This window comes from Phasianus colchicus, chromosome 13 (genome assembly GCF_987193195.1).
Source record: "Phasianus colchicus chromosome 13, bPhaCol1.hap1.1, whole genome shotgun sequence".
NCBI classification, from domain to species: Eukaryota; Metazoa; Chordata; class Aves; order Galliformes; family Phasianidae; genus Phasianus; species Phasianus colchicus.
In genome coordinates, this window is record NC_143448.1 from 18,393,723 (window position 1) to 18,414,903 (window position 21,181).

The following is a 21,181-nucleotide window of genomic DNA, read 5'->3' on the forward strand; positions in this document are numbered from 1 at the left end:
GGGTTTTGTAAAAAAATAAAAATAAAATCAAAGAAATAACCGAAAATAGACATGCTATCTGAAGATCAGTGATGAGAAGCGTGTGGTTGGAAGAGGAGGGCTGATTCCAAGCTTCAACAGCAGAGAGGTTTGCTATCAATAAGGAGAAATACTACAGCAGGTTTACGAATGCCATTAGTATTAATTGGGCTTAAAAAAATGCAATTTATGCAAATTCTTCTATATTAATTCATATCACCTGAAGTACCACCATGTCACAGGAGAGGGCATGCTGTGCTCAGAAGGACATTTCTGTTCCTCTCCAGTGATGAGAATTAATATACAGAAAATGAATAAAGTAACTCAGAAACTTAATAAATAGGAGATTTTCAAGTATTTGTTGTTGTTTTTTTTTTAATAGCACAGTATATAACCAAGTTCCACTTTCAAACGCTCTGTGACTACATCTCTGCCCTGATCACATCTTCTGTGCTCTTCTCGCCTTTGTTTCCACACTCATGCTCAGCACTGAACGTAATTATGAATGCCAGTCACTTGTTTAAACAAATGCTTTGTTTGGCAACCTTTGTTTTCCTACTGCTTATGCAGCTGCAAAATTGTGTGCACAGTGTGTTAATTTTTTACCTCTGACCCTATGGTAAGGTTTTTCTTCTAATGAAAAGAAAAAGAAACCAATGAACGAGATACCAATCTTTTTTTGATCTACACAAAAAAAAAACATCTAAAAGCAGCAACTTCCTTGGGAAACAATAGCAAGTGAATGCTGATATGAAGGTAAAATAAGCCAGATATTTCCTGGAAACATGATTTTTCATAATGAGACAGAGAAAATTTAGCATACAAGTACAAGAGAGAGTCTGAAAAATAAGGATGAAAAGGTGAGGAATTAAAACAATGAGGAAATATCTAGCTTATTTCATTTGGGAGGAAAAGCCAGCAGGGCAGCGAGAGGTATTTTCTTCTATAAAATTAAAAAATAAGAATGATATATTAGCACCCTGATGTTTTTATTCATTTTTATGGGAAGAGGGGTTGACTGGAACATGAGCTGATTTAACACAGGCACTCAAACAAGTTACAGTGGGTTAAACATGGGACAGAACGGCGTATCTGCTTCTTCCTGGTGCTGGTTTATGGGCAGTCTCTTACCTCACGGTAAAGTAAAGCCCTCGTTTGCTAAAAGAGGACATACACTGCATTTCAATACATCATTGCACAAACATTCAGATGAGCACACTTTTGAAAGCTCATAAAGGCTGAGGGGATTTTGTGAAGCACGGGAAACACCTGCTTATCCTTGTTAAGTGGTTCATGCTGTAAATAAAGACTAAAAGCCAAAATTGGTCCTGATTTAAGCACTGACAAGGTGCCAAGTTGCTGTCTTACTTTTATTGTGTTGCTATTTCTAATCAAAGATGTAGACATCAGCTGGATCCTGCTGTAATTTCCTACCGTTACTTTGATGGCTGCAGGTGAATAAGACGTTGATGTGTTGTTCTAGCTGAAAAGTGATTTACTGGCTTTGCAGAGGGGAGCAGGACCTCACCTCCTCAGCAGAACCTGAGTTAATAATCTCTGGGAGGGAATGCACTGATGAGAAAACAGGAGGGCTGTTAGGATGGATTTAGGTTTTGATAGCAAAGGATTTTACTGGCAGCTCTGCACAGCAGTTACTGCACTGGTATTTATTTATACCATTGTTTTTCTAACAGGGACGGAATGGTTGCTTGAGTTTGCCAAGTCTGGTACAGGGCAACTCTGTGCAGCAAAGCATGAAATAATCCTATGTGAAAAGTCAGTTTATAAGCAGTTTAACCTCTGAACTTCCTAATCTGCTTGTGAAAGAAAAGAACACGCTAAATAAATCCATGGACTCAGCTGAGCATTTACAAATCTGGAAGCAGAAGCAAGGCTTTTTGGAAGTACCAATTGTTAATTTCCAGGCTTCTAATGACTCTTTAACACTGAAAGTGTCCGTTTAAGAAGTGAGTACTATCATCACTTCCAAAGAAAGGCACAGTGCAGGTGCCTCATCAGCATAAATTTCCCTGTTTGAAAGGCAAAACAAATGGGTTCTGTTCTGATTCTCCCCGTAGCTCCCAGACAGCCGAGCAGGAGGAACTGCTGCTTCCCTGGGGTCTGAAACACTTTAGGAAACCGGAGCTTTTGTGGCTTGCACCGTCTGCGTTCACACAGATACAGAAGTCGTGCAGAAGACACCTCAAGATGGAACACCATGAGCTTACGGGGCCTGAGAGCAGCGTTTTGACCCAGCAGTTACAGCAGTGACTCCAAACCATCTGGCCGTAGGTCTGTAGGTGCTGGCGTATCAGAACGCATTCAATCCCATACTGTGACAACGCGGAGTAGATTTGAGCTGCTTGTTTGAAGCGTGAAAGCCACTGCTGGCTGTGCTGAGGCTGAGAAATGACATCTGGTGACAATATTATGATAATATATTTTCTTCTTGAAGAGCTTGCACTCTTCCTCCATTCTGTGCTCACATCAGGAGCAGGCAACAGAGGAATCGCTCTGGAGAGCTATTTTAGCCCATTCCCACTTGCTGTCTGTGCAGGGTGACATTTTTTCTCCTTAATGCGACAGCTCGCATTCAGATCATCCCATTTCAGTGATACACGTGCTCAGGATCTGTTTAATCAGGGATGTAATAGGAGGGAGTAGGGGAAGGCAGAGCGTGACTGCGCTGACAGCATTCAACGTGCTCACTCACAGAGCACCACAGCTGCTTCGCTCAGGAAAGCAATAAGAAAAAAAGAGATGTGACGTTGCCATTTGGAACAGCCCTGAGATAGCGCCGGAATCCCCTCACGGCGCTGAGCGGGGCTCGGTGGAGCTCTCAGAGCAGCGAACGGGCCGAGCGGTACGGGAGCGACACTGATGCTGAGATGCGGACATGGCGTGGGCTGTGCGCGGCTATGTGCAGACTACAACTCCCAGAGTGCACCGCTCCAGCCGATCGTACTACAAGTCCCGGCCTGCTCGGCGGAGGCGGTGCCCAAGCGCGGTCGCGCTGCCCTCTGGGAGTTATAGTCTCTCCCAGCGGCGCGGCCGTGAAGGGCGGTTGCGAGGCCGCGTCTTCTGTGCGCCTGCGCGGGCGCTCGAGGCGGGCGGGGGCCGAGCGGGCGCAGCGCGGCGGCGCGTGCGCGCTGAGGAGACGGAGATCTCTCGCGAGGAAGGACGCCATTATCGCAGCCGCCCGACAAACACCACGAGAATTCGGCACCGCACACGGTAACCGCGGCGCCCCGCGGCCGGACGGCTGGGGCCGAGCTCCCGGGGGGCCTCAGGCCGGGCGTAGAGCCCCGCTTCTCTCAGCGTTCCCGTTCCTCACAGCGCAGGCAGAGCAGCCGGGCCGCGAGGCGGCGGCTCCGGGGAGGGGCGTGAGGCGGGGGGGCCGCGGGCTCTCAGGCGGGCAGCGAGCGAGCGAGGGGGGGCGGCCGGGGCCTCGCCTCCTCCTCCGCCTCCTGCGGCCGCGGGGCTCCGGAGCCGGGCCGTGCGCTCTGCCCGCCCTGCGACGCCTCGCTCCGGGCCGGGGGGCTCCGCGTGTGCGGCCCCTCCGCTCAGCACCGGCCTTTCCCGTTTCCCTTTCGTAGGGTCGTGGGATGGATGGGTGTATCGCCGAGCTGTCGCAGCCCCTCCCCCTCCCCTCTTTCCCCCCACTCCCTTTCCCTATCGCGACAGATTGACACTGAGGGGGCTGCAGCGGAACCCCCTGTGGCCGCGTTACTGTGCACAGTAAAGCTTTTCCACGTCTGCACCGCTCTGCTGCTCAGTTCGGGGGTGGGTGGCACACCCTTAATGTGTTTTCTTCCCTTCGTCCTTATCTGTAATGTAAAAAAACAAACAAACAAAAACAGCAAACAACAACCACGGGAGTGTTTTAAGGAGTCCTGCAATCCTTGTGCTGTGGGAAGTTATGCACTTAACTGAAGGCCGTGTTTTTATCTTGGTGTGGGTATGGTTTATTTATAGGTTTATTTTTAGAGTTCTCCAGGGGGGAAAAAAAAATCCCAGGGAAACAAGTTGGGAGGGGGTATAGCAGCAGAGGGATTGCTTATCATAGAATCATAGAACGGCCTGGGCTGAAAAGGACCACAGTGATCATCCAGTTCCAACCTCCTGCTATGTGCAGGGTCACCAACCAGCAAACCAGGCTGCCCAGAGCCACATCCAGCCTGGATTGCTTCCACTGGAGCAGCTTGCGACGTCTTGTAAAGTAGTAGCTTGGAGCATTCGCTGTAAAACAGTCCTTTATTTTTTACTTGTTTTCCTTCCGTGTTAGGTTACCTTGGGTGTAGTACCCTATTGACTGATGTCAAGGAGCAAACGTACCGTTTGTCTGTAGGGTTTTGACTGCTCACCCAAGATCTTAACATACGGCTGAACCACCCCTGCTTGTTTTCATATCACAGCGGTGCCTCCTGAAACAATGGCTTGATGTGGGTGGGGAGAGTTTGTGCACCTGTGAATGGTTGTCTGTGGGAACAGACCAGAATAACAAATAAGCCGTGCTGAAACTGGACTCTGTGCATTTAGTGCCCCTTGGCAGTAGTTCAGTTTTCAGTACTACGTGCTAGGAAGGAAGACTTTTTATTTAAGAGAGTGAAAGATGACGTTGGGATTTTTGGAAGCGTTAGCAGTCCATCTGCTTGAGAGGATGAAAATATTTTGCAACTATTTTTCTTTGTTTTTAATTTATCATCTGTTACGCTATAACAGAAGCTGGCTTTAATGACTTAATTATCCAGCTATGGCTGCGTGAATATAGAACAGGTTTAAAGCTGTATGGCTCTTTAAAATGAGTATTTGGGCATATCAGAGGTAGCACAGTGCTGACTGTCACTGCTTGTAGCAGACAGGATTCCATCAGCGCTTGTTCTGCTGAATGTGTGTCATTAAGGCTCGTTCCCTGCCCTTTCTGTTTGTGGCACAGCACCACGAATGCCTTCTCTGCTGTTCTACACAGATGAGGTGAAGGAAGATGAGCTTTGTGATTCCGTGTACCTGCAAGGGCTGCTTACAGGTTTACCCCCACCTGGCAGAGTAGTGCTCTGTTGTGGGATCCAGGATCACGTTTCAAGCATTTTACCTCATCTCTGGTTTTTATCTTCAGCTTTTCACTGATCTTTAAAGCATTGTTTGTGCAGGAAGAATACATCTTTATGTTTTCAGAATTTGAATGCCTTCATATCTTTCACTGAAGAATGGCTTGATTTGAGATTTCCTCCTTAGGAAGTAAATTAAAGGTACTTCGATTACAGTCATTTTAAAAGGAAGAGAAGGGGCATTTCATTTTTGTAGAGGAGGCAGTGTGTGCCAAACAACTCAAACAACAGGATGTCTGAGGGTACTAAACTTCACCAATACGCTTTCCTTCCACAGGTCTGATTTGCTTTAGTTTGGAACTTGCTCTTTAGTTATCTATTGAAGTAATTTTGTTTTCTGTTTTTATTTTTATTTTTAAACATATTCATTAAATGTTAAGTGGTGCTCCTTCAAAGTAAAAATAAAAATAAAATGCCTTTAAAAGTCACGTCAAACACTTGTTTCCTTGCAGTTATAGCTCTTGAAAAAGGTGCTGTCAAGTGCTTAGTTTTGTCTCCCACTTGTTAGACTGCATGTTACGTGCAAACATCACACAAAGGTGAACTTGATAAAATCCTTTGCGTTTGGGACCTTAAATAAAGTAATTTATAATGATATCTGTTGGACAAAATTCTTTCATCTCATTTCCTGTTTGTAAAAGCATGACTGGAAGGAGAAGCCCTGACTGCTCGAGGGAAGCATACATTGTGTTCAGATGCATCCATATCTTAGAATGAAGACAGAATGCCCATCTTCTGCCCTGTGGTGTGGATTCACAGGAACTGTGAAGAAAAAACTCCTTACAAACACAGCTGTACCTTCTACATGTATCAACTCTACTATCATACCTAGATATACTCTTGCAAGCTTAAGCTGGAATCACTTTTTTTTTTTTTTTTCTGGAGGAGGGAGGGATGATGGCAAAACAGGTTCAGACTGTACTGTGAAGTATTTCAGAAGAGCACAGGATCTGTGTTTTTCTTCTGGTGATGCTCTTCAAAATTTTTTTTTTTGTAAGAATTCACAAATATTATCTCTGGGTTTTAAAGAAGCACTGAGGTCTCTTTCAGCAACTTGAATGCTTTAAGTGTTTGCAGGTTGTAAATCTGTGAGACTACTGAGCAAGCAGGTGGCTTGTTTTGCCATAGATCTGATGTTGGCTGCTGTGCTTTTTGATAGTAGGCACCTGTAGCAGCATGGTTGGTGGTTGTTTTTTTTTCCTAGATCAGTTTTTTTCCAATGTATAGGAGATAAGCACCTGGTTGGAAAAATAAAGTTGTGTTCTTCCCTTTTGCTGTAAACTTCCTGTTTGAGGTACGCCAAGCACGAAGGAATGAAGCATTTGCACAAGTCATCTTTGAGCCTCAGCCAGATGTCAGGTATTTACAGGCTGAAGTGAGATCTTGGTTGTGTGCATTGGAGGGCAATGTTGTGTGCTGGCCCTGCAGTGCCTCCTGTGTTGGGGCTGAGCAGCCTTCAAGGCAAAGCCTATAAACGCTGTAGCCAAGTCAGTTTGCAAAGGGAAAGCGAAGCTTTCTAGCGCTTCCAGTCTGAATCCTTGTGCCATTGAAAAGGCTGCACTAAACAGGCAATCTTATGACAGTAAGGAATGAGGTCAGGTTCAAATATGAGTCTTATTCCCACAGCCTGCCTCTCCATTTATTTCCTGTCACTCCAGAGGAGCTGGCTATAATGTGGGGAGTTAACATGATGGAAGATAAATTCTGGCTCGGTACCTGTGCTCCACGACGCAGCCCTGTGATGTACACCTGGTGTCTTGGCACGAGCACAGCAGCAGCCCAGCACATGGAAGAGCTTAGCAGATGGAAGTGGCTTCCCAACAGTGCTGTCTGTTGACAGAACAGTATGGGACATGACTTCTTTTTGGGTTTCAGCAATGGGATTTCCATCGAGCAATGCAGTGTAGCCCAACGTGGTGTTTCTCATTAGTTGTGCGTGGCTGGAGTGCAGGTGTGCTGTGCCATGTGCAGGGCTCTTGTTTCATCTGAGCAGCGAGATGTTCTGATTCTTTCTGCTCAAACAACGTGGATGTTGTTAAACCAGAAGCTGGCTGCCAGGTCTTTTCTGGTTTGAGACACAAACCTGCTTACTGCTGTGGTTTTGGTTTGAAGCAAGCTTGGATGTTAGTAATGTCTTCTATTCAGAGCAAATAATATTCTCCAAGATTCTTGTGAATAATGCAAATAACTGCACTGAATTAAATAGACCTCATTATTCCAGTGGTCACTGAAAGATTGATACGCTGACATACTCTTCAGTCAGCTGTTCTTTTGAGTACAGACAATTACTTATTTATGAGACAAAGTCACTCTGTGATACTGAAACAACTGGACAATGGAATGAGAAAACTGCGTGTTCGGGGATATAAACTGAGAACTATGCTCATTTCCTTAAAATCCATTTCCCGTTTTTTGATCTTGACTCTGTAAGTGGTCTTGTAAGAGGGAAATGGTTTTAAATAACACAGGTTGACAGATATTTGTGAAAATCATTTGCACAGTAGAGTGGAATGAAGGTATTAAGCAGGAGGGAAGCTTCAGTGGTGGTTCCTGGCTATTGCAGTGGTTACTGGAGTTGCCTTAGGAACACAATACAAATCCTTTGTATGGATATAGATCATACTGTAGGTGGTCACTCCTGAGAAGCTCCTCTTTGTTCAGTTTGAGCAACTGTTGTCATTCAGAGCTTTTTTCACCTCCTCCTCTGACAGTTTTTTTTTACAGCTGTTATTTTTGGTTGCCACCATTTTGTTATGCTGTTTATTTCCCACTTTCCAAAGGGGATTCAAATATTAAATTACCATGTGTTGAAATATTTCTTAATAAGCTCCTTGCCGTTTCTAAGTAACAACACTCTGAGGTTCTGGCTGGAGCCTGGCAATGATTTTTTCATACTTAAATGACACTGAAACACATCCTAAATTTTGAGGACCAGAGATCCAGATGGGTCCCATCTCATGTTTGTTTCTGTTTCCACATTAGAAGTCCACCTATGCCTCTCTGTGGCTTTTTGCTCATCAAATAGTAATTATTTTATTTTCTTTATTGGATTGCTTTGTATACATGTGTATTTTAAAGTTGGGTTTGCATGTTTTTTATGCTGTTTGTTTACCATTTGCTGCTGTTACTGTAAGTATGTATAGAGCTGTGGACTATTGCTGCAGTTGCTGTTGGCTGCAGCTTTGGAGTGTTTTCCTTCTAGTCCTGGGCATTAGGAACCTTCAGAATGAAGTTTCATTGTGAGTTCCTGACACTGGAGAGAAGTTCATGGCCAAAGCTATGGTGATAAGCCTTGCTTCATCTGCACATCCGTGCTGGGGGAGAATGCACATCATAGAGTCACAATCATAGAATCACATCCCTCTGCTGCAGGGAACACCTGTCTGAAAAGGCTGTGCCTGTATGTCTGCAAACCTTGGGCTGACTTTTCAAGGGCAGTTTCTGTTGTAGAAAGGTCCAGGGCTGTGCCCATCTTGATGTGCTGGGTCATGTGAGATACGCTTCTGGCAGCGCTGTGGTTCTTGTGAAGAACTCAGTTCTGCTCCAAATAATTCTGATCTCTTTAGGTGGTGGTTTGGAATTCCCAGAGTCAGTGTGAAGTAATGCAGAAGGATGCCTGGTTTGCTGTGGGGTAATGCTGCTGTTTCAGGTGCTGGTACAGTCCATGGATTTAAAGGCCATCTGGGGACCCACCTCAGTGCCCCTCCAGCTGTGGGTAAGGGTTCCTTGAGACAGGGAGAGCCTTCTGTGTACGTAATGGGAAAGGAGTTCAAGGAGTCTGTTCTTCAAGTCCTTGTGTTTCTTGTGGAGGTGCTACCAATATTCTCCATCTAGTGGATGAAAACAACAAAACACCATGGCTACATCAAATTCTGCCTGCTGCATTTGCTAGCTGAGCAGTTCTTGCTTGGTTCTTGCTGGTTTTCAGCTGTACAAATTGTACCATGGTTGTGCAAGGTGAATGGGGAACTCGTGTTTGATGTGCATGGCCACACTCAGTGCTGTGGTTCCTTGTGCTGGGGTTGGGTTGGTACACACAGTTATATTCCTGCCTGAGGTTGCTGTATGCTGTGTTAGGGCTGTGGCCAGAGGTGGGCGATTGGAGTTACCAAAAGACACCCAAGCAGAACAATGTCCTTCTGATCCCTGGCTGAACCAAAGATGTCCATATATTACACCAATATAAAGAGTTAAATGGAAACACATGTAACTTTACCATGAAATTCATGTAAAACAGTGCTTCTGCATCCCTTTTAAGGTGAGTTGAGAACAATAAAAGCTAATCAGAAGCTGGAAAAGATTAGTCTTTTTTTTTTTTTTTTTTTTTTTTTTTAGTTTTAAATAGTGATGAGGAGGTGTAAAATATGATTTTTTTTTTCTATTTTTAGTTGTGAAAGTAACTTTTGACTTGATATATTGAGGGACTGCAGCTTTAGAGCATTGAACCCTGTGTTGTATTGCACTGCTGCTATTCTAGCTTCTTTGCATGCTTCAGTGTAATAACATAAGCAGTAATGTGGCTTGTTGGGGAATTAGGAGTTGGTGTAGGAAGGCTCCATTCCATCTGCCAACTGAAATGACCTTAACTTAGGGAAAAGTCAGGCTTTGGTGTCATGAAATTGTTGCAAGCCTCAGAGCTAGACTGAAAGAGCATTGATGTGTTCTGAACCTCCTAGTTCCATGAATAACTTCATGTATCCAATTAGGTGTTTCCCATCTCTCTGCACAGGACTGGTCTTGGGGGTTGTTTCCATTAAGATGCAGCACACTGGTTGCTGTGCCAGGCCATAACCTGGGCATATTGGTTGTTCTTCATGAGGATCTCATGTGAAAAGCTGTGTTTTGTGCTTGGAGGGCCTCTTCCATGCTTCTACATAACTTGCACGAGGGCAGATCTGCATGCTGTAGTCCCTCTGCCCCGTAAGCTCATCTCACTGGTGAAGCAGTCTGTGCACACAGAGGATTACTACCCTTACAGCATGTGCAAAATGCGTTGTGCCATTCAGCTGCCTCTGTACCATGTTATAGCTCTTGGCAAGATGAGGATCCTTGTCCCATTTGTGGTGAATGTTAGGCTAGGAGAGATGAACTGGTTGGCTGGCAGGGGTTGTACTTAGAGAAACACAACAAAAATGGTGTCTTTGAAAATTGCCCTTGATTGAAAGGAGGAGTGAAATGAAGAGGAACAACGCTTGGAAATGGAATGGCATTCCTCAGCCTTCTTTTGCACAGCTGGTAGTCAGTTTTGGCCATCGTGCAGAGTGAATGATGGAAGTGTTTTATCAATGTTGTGGGCATGGTGGTGATGGGACTGGATGGTCATAGTGGGCTTTTCCAACCTAATGATTCTGTGCCTCTAACAGTGCTGAGAAGCCCCAGCAAGGGGAGTAATGATCTGCTCAAATAAGAAAAGTCCAAGTGCACGCTGTGAGCAGAATAAAGCTTTGGAGAACGTCGGTGTTTTTTTTCTTGAGAAATCCAGTGTTTGCCCTCACTAATTAACACGAGAGAAGATTGATGTTCAGCACATGTTCTCCTATGTTAACAAGTCACTGGATGTGTTTGGCTATATGCTTTGGAATGATGCCCTGTGATTTTGTAAGGCCATCAGATATTTCAGTAAATAGGTTTGTTTACAAGCGTGTGCTCAGAAGAATTATTCTGCATTAATGTTTTAAAATGGATTAATTAAATTAAACTCATGCATAGGTAAGGTAATTTAGAATTCAGCTGACCTGAATTTGATTTAGATGCTAACAAATAATAATTTACTTAATTAAACAAAGGCTACTTTAAATCTAGAGTATCAGGTGTATCAAGGGGGGATGAGAGTGCTCACAGGGATGCAATGTTCCACTGCCCTCCCCCAGGTAACACTGGGTTGGCCCTATAGGACCCAACCTGCGTGCTGCTGGAGGGAAGCAAAGCAGGCACGTTTCCTTCCCTGTTGAGGCTTATCCCAAGCTTTTTGCCTCTCTGTTTTTCTCTTATCGCTTCATGTTTGCTCCAGGTAATGTTTCATCATCAGGTTCTTAATGTGTGTACTTAATTTAGAGTCAGTGGGGGCAAGGCTTGCAGCCAGAAGGGGTGAGTGGGAAGGGCTGGGGACGTCTGGCCAACGTTAGAGGAAATATTTGGCTTCTAGAAACGGTAGTGAATACTTCACCAAGTAAAATACATGGAAAATGGATTGAGGAAATTGTTCTGAATTTGTAGGCTGAGGCTTTTCAAAGGAGGCAATCTAACTTTAATAGTATCAAATTCATCATTCATTCGCCCTTGGTTCTGAAGTCAAGCGTTGGTCATAGGGTTCTTTAGCCTGCTATGGAAGTTTTCAACTGTAAGTTGAAATTTGGGATTGGGTGGAGTTATTCCCAGTTATGGAAGCTGCTATGGCTGCAGCATGCAGCACAGCTCGCTCAGGCTCTGCTCCCATCAGCACCCTTCTCCATACAGCAGCTCGCTGAGTGCTCTGACAGCACAGCTATGTTTTGTTCCACCCACAGAGAATGCAAGAATGGGTTCTGTCCTGATGCTGGCCAACTGCCTAGCAGCAGTGTAGGATTCCTTGAAACTGTAATACAATGTGTTTAAATGGAAATAAATATTGATGTTACGAAGAAACATCGCCGTGTGTGTGTAATGGCTGTTTTCCCCATCAGGACTTTGTAGCCATGCTGTTATTTAAGGACTGGCAGAATCTTTCAAGGCTTATTTTCTGATCTGAGGCTGAGTACTTTGGGCTGTGACCCACGAGAGATGAAGAACAAAGGTCAGAAGCGTGAAATTACCCTGTGTTTGTGTTGCAGGCTGATTTAATTCATCTCAGTCATTTCACGATGAGTTTTGGAGAGCTAAGTATGTATTAGAATGGCTTGAAAGGAACAGAAATGCTTTGGAATGATTTACGAGTTACTGATGTGTTCGTGGGCGCAGCTGGTTAGAATGCAACACAAAGCATCAGCGAAATCCAACATTGTGTCAATGGCTGAAGTTCTCAAAGTTGGGTTTTGTTGTAGTCGGTCCATTTTTAGCGCTTCAGCGGCGGATGCGTTCAACTCGAGGGCCGGGTTCTCAGTATTGCAGCGTGTGACATTACGGACAGTAACTCGAGCACAGCTGCTTTATGATGTTAGGACTGGCTGCAGGCCAGGGTTTCTCAGAAATGGCAAATCTCATTTGCCAAATGGCACCCACACTCTCTAGGACATTGCCAGCTTTCTCGGGCGCGCAGCCACAGCCGTGCGGTCCCAGCCCGTTTTTCACCACCATCAGAATTGTAAATGACTCAACGTTGGCAACAGTGATATTTTGAGTAAACAGTTCTGAGATGTGGGGAGTCCCAGTGTGGAGATGGGTGCTGACATTGCACCGGGCCCCGAATCTTTCCCAAACCCCGATGCTCCCCCAGCACCCCGTGCTCCACTTGCGTGCTTTAATGGCTTTCTTGTGTTCCAGTGGAAGGGGGAAATCTTTATGCAGAGCTGGAGCTGGTTCAGAGTCAATGTTAGGGGATGAATTACCGTTTCCACTGGTAAACCTCAAATTATTTCACTTGTGTTTTCTGCTTCAGGTTGGGAAAGGGGGGAAAAAGAAAAATAAAGTTGACTGATCTTTGTGTTTTATGCCCGTCCTTTTATGGCTGTGGGAATGAACAGATACGACCGATTCCAGTGATTTTAATTCAGTTTTAGAGGCTGAAAGTTTCTCTTAAAACTCTAATAAATAATGTTGATGGAGGGTTCCAAGGGAACAGGGCTGAGAAATCAGGAAATATTCTGAAAATAGCTTCATTGGAATCAGACAGTAGAAAAAACAGATTCAATAGCCAAGAAAAAAATGGAACTTTTGTTTCAATCACAGAATCATAGAATGGCCTGGGTTGAAAGGGACCACAATGCTCATCCAATTACAACCCCCTGCTGTGTGCAGGTCGCCAACCAGCAGCCCAGGCTGCCCAGAGCCACATCCAGCCTGGCCTTGAATGCCTGCAGGGATGGGGCATCCACAACCTCCTTGGGCAGAGAAGTCTACTTGTAATTAGCAGCAAGAGAGCTCCTGGTCCTCACTGAATTTTGAGTCCTGTTACAGACTGTAGGGGGTAGGAGCTTGTGTGTGCATGGATCTGTGCAGATTCGTGTTCTATTGCAACATCAAGTGTTGGGTCTGAGTGCTTCCAAGAGCCAGGTAATAGTTTGCAAATTAAAACCCAGCAATTTACAGATAGATTTGTATACTGTTACAAGCCTTTAAAGTAAAAGATGTCAATACATTGGAAAAAAGACATTTTCTTTTATGTTTTAAACCCATGGGACGCCAAATCACTGATGCTAACCCATCTCTTTATCCGTTGGGAATATGTAGAAAGACTCAGCAAGAAAGGCTTGCAGTGTGGTCCTGCTCCTACTGTAGGAAGGTTACTCGTAGAGGTGATGCCCACAGTGCAGCTGCTGTCTCTTTGATAAAGTTTCCAGTTAGCACAGCAGTTTGTGCCATTGTATGAGCAGTTTTCTTTCATGGCCACTGAGAAAAAAGTGAGTGCTAAATTGTTGTATATCAGGGATTAATGCTCCTCTTGCTGCTGTTTTTCAGGATTGCATGTCTCGTAAAACTGCTTGTTTGGGGGCCTGCAGTGGTGTTTGACTGGACATTGCAGCCTGGTTCTGAATGATGTCAGAACAGGATTTGGCAGATGTTGTTCAGATTGCCGTTGAAGACTTGACTCCAGACAACCCAGGTACGGTATTACCCACTGACAAGGTGGAAATCACTCCTGAACTTTTTCTTTTAGAAATCTAAAGTGCTTATTAAGAGACAACCAGCTGAATTTAAACAGCTTTCTTTATGCATCTTTAATACCCTTTGGATCGGATTATTACTCACGTATAGATGAGTAAGTGTTGGTAGAAATGAACAGTAACCACAGTTACAGAAAATATAACCTCTTATCAAAAAACCTTCTTCTGATGCTGAGGGAAAAAGTTTGTTTAGAAATGTTTCCCAAGAGCTGGAGGAGCAGCTGAGAGCCACCTGCCCCAACCTGGCTGGGAACCTGCTGGGCAGGATTATCATCCACAGCACGGTCTGCATAGCCAACTATTTATTTGGGAAAGCCTGCAGCATTTTCTTAATCTGTTTTGGGGAAAAACTATCTATTGCTACCCTGCATAGAGTGGGGGAAATCCTGTGTTTGTTAGAACTTCATTAGCACTGCTTACGGTTTTGTAGAGTGTTGGGGTTTCAGAAGCCAGTGGATCTGTCGAAGCAGAACAGCTGATGTGGCAACTCTGCTTCCTCATGGTGAGTTCCTAATTAAAAAAGAAGAAATATCCAAGGTAACACCCAAGCTTTACGCCCTCAGTGGGGCTGAAATTGTCTTAGATCTGGATAATAATTTCTTGAGAAGTAGTAAGCTTTGTCATAATTTAACGCAAATAAGTTTGAAAAGAAATAACAGTATGTTTACCAGACTCCTTTTATATTCATTGATTTGTCCATTTAATGCATTTGTAACTCTTGTCTCTTGTAGTATGTGCTGTGGCATATTTTTCTTTGCAGTTGTGTTGGCAAATCATGAAGTGACAGATGATGATGTAGAGCCTACTCTGAAACGTCAGCGCATAGAAATTAACTGCCAGGATCCCTCTATTAAGGTTACCACCATATCTTTTTCTGTTTTTATTCAAACAACCAATTAAGTAAGCTTTCCTGGGGAAAACAAACCCATTATATGTAATTGTATGTCTCTATGTAAGATTGGGATTATAGCCTTCTTGCAGTGGATGTTCATTTCTCTGCAGAAGTTTTAAAATCTAGAGAATTGGTAAATCTCTCTGTGTGAAATCAATAGCTAAAAGTTTATGTGCAAAATAAAATATAAGCAGAATTGATTCCAGTGACCCAGACATCATTTTGATGGAGTAAACTTGACCTAGAGGATAAACTTGATATCGTGTATTACAATGCCCAGATATGGTTTTATATATACATGTTTATATATACATATTTTTATCATCATTACAACATGCAGCTACTTATGGTGTGTTTAAAATTATTTCTTCAGCTAACAACATTCTCCTGAGAGTTAAACTGTATTTGGTTTAGGCTCAGTTCGAGCTTCCCATGCTGACCTGGTGCCTGTCCTCCTCTTGGGCATCCCAGCCATGGCAAGGGGTTGGAGCTGGGTGATCTGTGAGGTCCTTCCAACCCAAGCTGTTCTCTGCTGCCCTTACTGGTGTATTTTAGTCGTGATTTTGTCTCGGTGCTTAAGTGAATGAGTTGTATTTTGCTGCCGTGCTTGTTCAATGGTATGTGATTTGATACAGAAATTCTGTCATAGAAAGTGGAGCGCTATAGAACGGCCGGATGGGCTGTGTGAATTGTAGCTATGGGCCACAAGATGGCGTGGTTGCTGTTTGCAGAGAAGCACTTGTACCGTTACCCTTCAGTAGCCTGTATTTCCCCAAGGGAAGCCAAGTGGAGTATGCTTTCTTTTAAATCAAATTGCTTAGGAAAACAGATTTTATTTATTTGCTTTTCCTGACTTGCTGTTCAGGAGAAAACCAAAGTGAGCGGCGTTTATCATCTCTGAAGTGATTTGTGTTGAAATAATTTCCACTGTAATCATGTGAATTTATCTGTTTGGACAGGAAAAGAAATCTTAACTTTATCCAGAAGGATGCTTTCAGATGCTTATAATCCTTTTGTTTTCAAATACTTTGAATGAAAGGCACTGGCATGTTATTTTAAATGATTTTGTGGTGTATGAAATCATACTAACAAAGTGCTTAGGTGCAAATGTGTTTGGCTTGGATGCTTTTGGCATCTAAATAAGGATCTGGATCAGTCTGAGAATGCTAAAATGCTCCTGGATGTCATCAGTTTTGTCCGTGGCTGAATTTAGTCACTAGGCACACTGCTAGTTACTTTAGAGTTGTTTTCCAGTCACATTTATCTGAGCTTCCTTCTGTGTGTGTTGCTTGAAGATAAATGTGTAAGTTTTTAAAAGCAGTTTCTCTTGCTTTCTCCCCTTTCTAGTCATTCCTGTGTTCCATTAATCAGACAATATGCCTGCGACTGGATAGCATTGAGGCAAAGTTGCTGGCTCTAGAGGCTACCTGTAAATCACTGGAAGAGAAGTTGGATCTTGTCATGAACAAACAGCACAGCCCCATCCAGGTCCCCATGGTGGCAGGTTCTCCTCTTGGCGCTACACAGACCTGCAATAAAGTACGATGGTAAGAAAATAATAGAAATAATGTTGTAAAAATAACCTAAATCCCTTTCTCTGGCATCCAGCTCGATGGTTTTCCATGCAGCTGTCAGGATCTCAGTGTGCTGCTTATGAGTGTGGAATGAATTTCTCAAAGGTAACTTTTGCACCGATGTCAGGATGTTACTTCTAGTTAGAGTAAGACTAATCCCATCACACTGATCCACGGACAGTTTGCAACTGTTTCCACGTTTCATTTTGGCTTGAACAAGACAGATTCATCCATCTCTGGAAAAGTCACATCGGCTGTTTTAAATGGTTCGAAGATTTGCTTTTATTTATTTATCTGGTTGCTTTGAGTTAATGAGTTCATCATTCTGATTACTTCACATTTTTATCTGCCAGAAATACAATGGAGATTGTTTCATGTGCTTGTTTTCTGAAGACTTTCAGTAGAACAGTACCTGTTTTTGTTTTGGAGTTAGAAATCTGAGGTGGAGAATCTGTTGAATAACTAAATCCACCTTGATGAAGGGGCAGGTTTGACCCGGAGCACCTTCATGAGTTGCCTAATGTGGTTCTAAGTATCTGAAACACTGATGTGCCTATCATGTAACCATGGATATTTTTCCAGCCAGAGGAATATGATGATCAAGAGACTTTTTTGCGTAACAACTTTTCCATCACTGATAATTTTATTCCTAGGAAAAACTTAATACTTCTCTAAGTAATTACTGTTTATTTTCTATTGTAACTGTGTAACATCCATCAACAGCTTTCTCATAATACCACTGTAGTCAAAGTACACAAATGTAAATTGTCTTTTGTCAGTCAGATTTTCCACTTTCTGATCTTTTTCATCACCCATTCCGAACTTAATACTTGAAAAGCACTTTGATAAGTTATGCTCAGTGCAGTGTTCTGAGTGCTCTGCTTTAGAGCTCCACAGAAAACATTAATTCCTTTCTTTTTGTTGTGAGAGACGTCCATCTGAGATAAGCAGACAGACACAAACCACCAACATTAGCCTTTTTCTATTATGCCACCGCTTGCTCACTGCTGTATTTTATTAACTTCTATTATTGATATTTTAATAATTGATATTTTAGGTTAAGGAATGTATCTCAAGCTCATAATCACTTTTTATTATGATATCTTGCAGTTCATGCCTTTATGAGACAGGGTGGAATATAAGCTTGTTATCATAAGAAATGAATGTTTCCTGCCAGGGTGACCACTCTAACAAAAGCGTAGTTACCCATGGCTTGTCAACCAGCTGCTAAATAACAGCTGACTAAATATGAAGAACCTGTGCTTATCTGTATTTGGAAATAAGGCGGTCAGAGTTTCAAAACTAAAAGAATGGAGGGCAAGGAGTGCTAGATCACACAGAGCTGTGTTGGGCTTTGAGAAGAGCCAAGAACAGCAGCAGCGTAACACCGTGAGCTGGTCGTGGAATTGTCCTGGTGCTGGGAGCTGTGTCCAGCTCTGTGCAGCATTAGCACAGTCCTGCTTTCCCCTCCACGAAGTGATTACGTCTCTTCCTCTGTCTGCAACGTTTCCTGCCAATGTGGCCATTAGAAATACCTAATTACTTTTCTTTATGAGGTACCATGCTGTTTGAAAATCCCGGTAGCTGCTGAAAGCTTCTTGGCTAGCAGAGCTGGTGCGGTGCCTGATGGCCGTCAGAGTGGCAGCCCCACATGATAAGTCTGAAATGCAGCGTGTGCCCAGCCCTGAGATTTATAAGTTGATGAACGTATGGTGTGACAGCACAGCTGAAATCTTCTACCCGTGTTTTAAAGAAAATCTTTCATCTGAAAGGTTTCAGTCCAGAAACAGCGTTACTTTGGTTAGCATCTTTCCATTAATCATTCCTCTGACTGAGTAAGCCCAAGTATAAATGGTTCAGGTTGATTGCTTTAGATAACACAGGAATTTGTTTTGGTTTCTCAGAACTCTCTCTCTCATTTGTTTTTCTGGATGCGTTCTGCCAATGTTAGTTGTGCAATTCTGCTGTGTTCTCAAGGATGTAATTTTTTTATTGCTGTTAAATGGAGGATAATGGCTTTTGAAATGTATTGATTTTGGAGAGGATTTACATTTAAAATTGGTATTTTCTTCATAGTCGTAAAAACATTTCTGATGAAATATGGGAATTTGTATGTAAGTAGTCTTTCTCTTCTTTTCAGATCTTTCCTTTGAACCTTTGTCATGGTGAAGTTAAAATAGATACCATCTGGTTCTTTACCATATGCCTTTGGGGCAAACCAATTGGGGATATACTGATCACCAAGGGTGGAGATAGAATTTCATGTATTTCTGCCTTTAATGGGAGAGTCCAATGGAACTGCAGAGTTTTATGCAGTCAGAATTAGTGTAAGGGCCTGGCATGGTGTCATTGAGTAAGACCTGCTTGGGGATGGATGTTGGCTAACTCAAGCTGCATGTTGCTGTCCTGGCTGCCATTCCCTTCTGGTGGTGGTTGGTTTGGTCAGCTGGTTCTAGGACACTGCACTTGTCTTTTTTTTTCTTTTTGTCTCAAGGTATAAAAAGATCTTTCTGTGCAAAAGAGAAGGCTTGATGCAGTTGTGTACCAGATAGGGTGTAAGAACTTCTGTATTTTTGTAGGTGTAGATCATTAATACGTTTGTGACCAGTCAGATTAATGAAGGTATTGGTATAAAAACCAAATACCTGGCGTTTTTCATATGTATTTCTATGAATTACAACTCCCTTAGCCAACCTAATTTCATGTTATCAGGAGTCGAATGGCTTTTTCATTTTTGTTGCCTCTTTATCATAAGGATTGTTATTGATTTTAATGAAGTATCCAACAATACTAATCCAGGCTTTCAAAAAGAATAGTAATTCTTCAGTTCTTATCATTATATAGTGGCTGCTGAGGCTCTGGGGAATGTAGTTAACCTCTTTTCCACATAGAATGGCCTGGGTTGCAAAGGAGCACAGTGCTCATCCAGTTGCAACCCCCTGCTGTGTGCAGGTTGCCAACCAGCAGCCCAGGCTGCCCAGAGCCACATCCAGCCTGGCCTTGAATGCCTGCAGGGATGGGGCATCCACAGCCTCCTTGGGCAACCTGTTCCAGTGCCTCACCACCCTCTGTGTGAAAAGACATCGTTCATTAGGTTACTCTCTGAGTTTAACTTCTGGCTGTTTTTTCTTTCCTTTTATGATTCATTGATAAAGTAGATCAGCATTGTAAACCTTTGGGGAAGTGAATATCTGGAACCAGAGGTAAGAGCTGACGGCTCCTTCTGGAAAGTCTGAAGGTGTTTCATTTGCACATGGAATTTTTTCAGGTTGCCACAACTTGAAACAAAGCAGATATTGAGGGGTATAGTGTCATGAAAGACATATGGCATAGGGTTTATTTTTCAAGTTACAGGTACCTTATTCTGCCTGCCGTGAGCCTGATCTCACACACTGAACTTAGGCCTGGAAAAATATTTCTCTGGTTCCACGTTCGGCCCTGAAGACAACTCAGCAGCCCTTTGTGTTGGAAAATATGTAAAAGTAAGCCAGGTTCAAGGGAAAAAAAAAAAAAAAAAAGTCTTGAAAAGACATTGCATTGTTTGGGGTGGTGACCAGAACGTATTTGGAGAATCTTTGGGAAATATTTGGAGTTCATCAGCTTTTCAGAAATTCTTGTCACTTTTTATAAGCAAACGCTGTGTGTTTATCCACTGGGATGTCTGATGGTGGGGCCTCTTTCCAATGGAGTGTTCAGTGCAGCCCTTGAAGTCTGGGAGTGGCTGAGAAAAGCACAGATGAGCGTCTGTCATGGTTTGGGACCAGACCCTGTGCTATCAATCAGCTAACCAACATTCCCCCTTATTTTCTGTAGTCGATCAGCGGTGTTGTGTGCAAACAAACTTGTTTTAAATTAGCAGTTGGAGTGTCATACCTGCAGCTTCAGCCAGTAGGAGTTCTGTTTGTAATTAATGGGATTGTGTCATGAAGAACTGAGGGGAGCCGTGCTGCCCTTGTGTTGAACAACTCTTTGTGCACCAGTCCAACCCGTAGGCGTTGTGCATAGGAAGGAAGATGGCAAATCTGTACCACTTCAGGTACACCCCCAATCAGGGGACGCAGTCAATGTTAATGAAATAATAAAAATATAATAATAATAAGCAAAATAACTTTGGCATTTTGGAAAAACACACACAAAATCAACAACAAAAAAACAAACCGTTTTAGACAAAGCTGAAGTCTCACTCAAGGAGACAGGTCTTTGTAATTGCATCATTTGCCCCAAGATGCTGTTTATTCTCTTATCTTTTTTTGGCTGCTGCTTTCAATTCTACCGCCTCTTTTCCTTAAATCCCTCACAGCAAAGATATAACAGAGGGGTGGGTTTCTTACACACCCATTTTTGAGTATGCAGGCATACACGTAGTCATTAGTTTTCAAGTGTGAGGTGTGAGCTCTGTGGTTTTCTTGAAGGAAGGAAATTAGCCACCTGCTCCTTACAGTGCCAGCAAGCATTCAGCTGTGTTGTAGCCTGGAGGAATTGTTGTGGCTTGAAATACATAAATTAACAGATTACATCCCCAAATAACTTGCTGAGGTGTAGTAGGTGTGTTTGTCTGAAAATTAGCTTCTCTTACGACTGCAGTTCAATGTCGGGAACTGAATTGAAGCAAAGAGTGCAGTTCTGCATTGAGACAGCAGCCCCCCGATCCTGAGCTGCATAGCGTTGGCTTTTGGCTGCACTGTGAGCAAAGTACTTAATGTCTGATTCCCTGGAAAACACTGTAACCCTTTCCAGAATCTCCCAGTCTGTCAGAAGAGCTCGTCAGCCTCAACTTCTTTAGAGTGAGTC

General features: G+C 43.3%; 1 protein-coding gene across 9 annotated transcripts in view; it reads left to right on the plus strand.

The window, feature by feature from the left end:
• The first annotated feature begins 3,087 nt into the window (after positions 1-3,087).
• BANP (BTG3 associated nuclear protein) overlaps positions 3,088-21,181 on the plus strand; it is a 127,220-nt gene continuing 109,126 nt past the window's right edge. For 2 of the 9 annotated variants that reach the window (XM_090149471.1, XM_031614971.2), the window contains exons 1-5: positions 3,088-3,252; positions 13,719-13,863; positions 14,355-14,426; positions 14,685-14,779; positions 16,164-16,363. In XM_090149471.1, coding sequence (XP_090005597.1) covers positions 13,794-13,863; positions 14,355-14,426; positions 14,685-14,779; positions 16,164-16,363 — 437 coding nt within the window. In that variant the 5' untranslated portion in view covers positions 3,088-3,252; positions 13,719-13,793. Of the gene's footprint in view, positions 3,253-13,718; positions 13,864-14,354; positions 14,427-14,655; positions 14,780-16,163; positions 16,364-21,181 lie in introns of those variants that run through there. The other 7 variants (XM_090149472.1, XM_031614973.2, XM_031614967.2 and 4 more) reach the window with 7 other exon arrangements.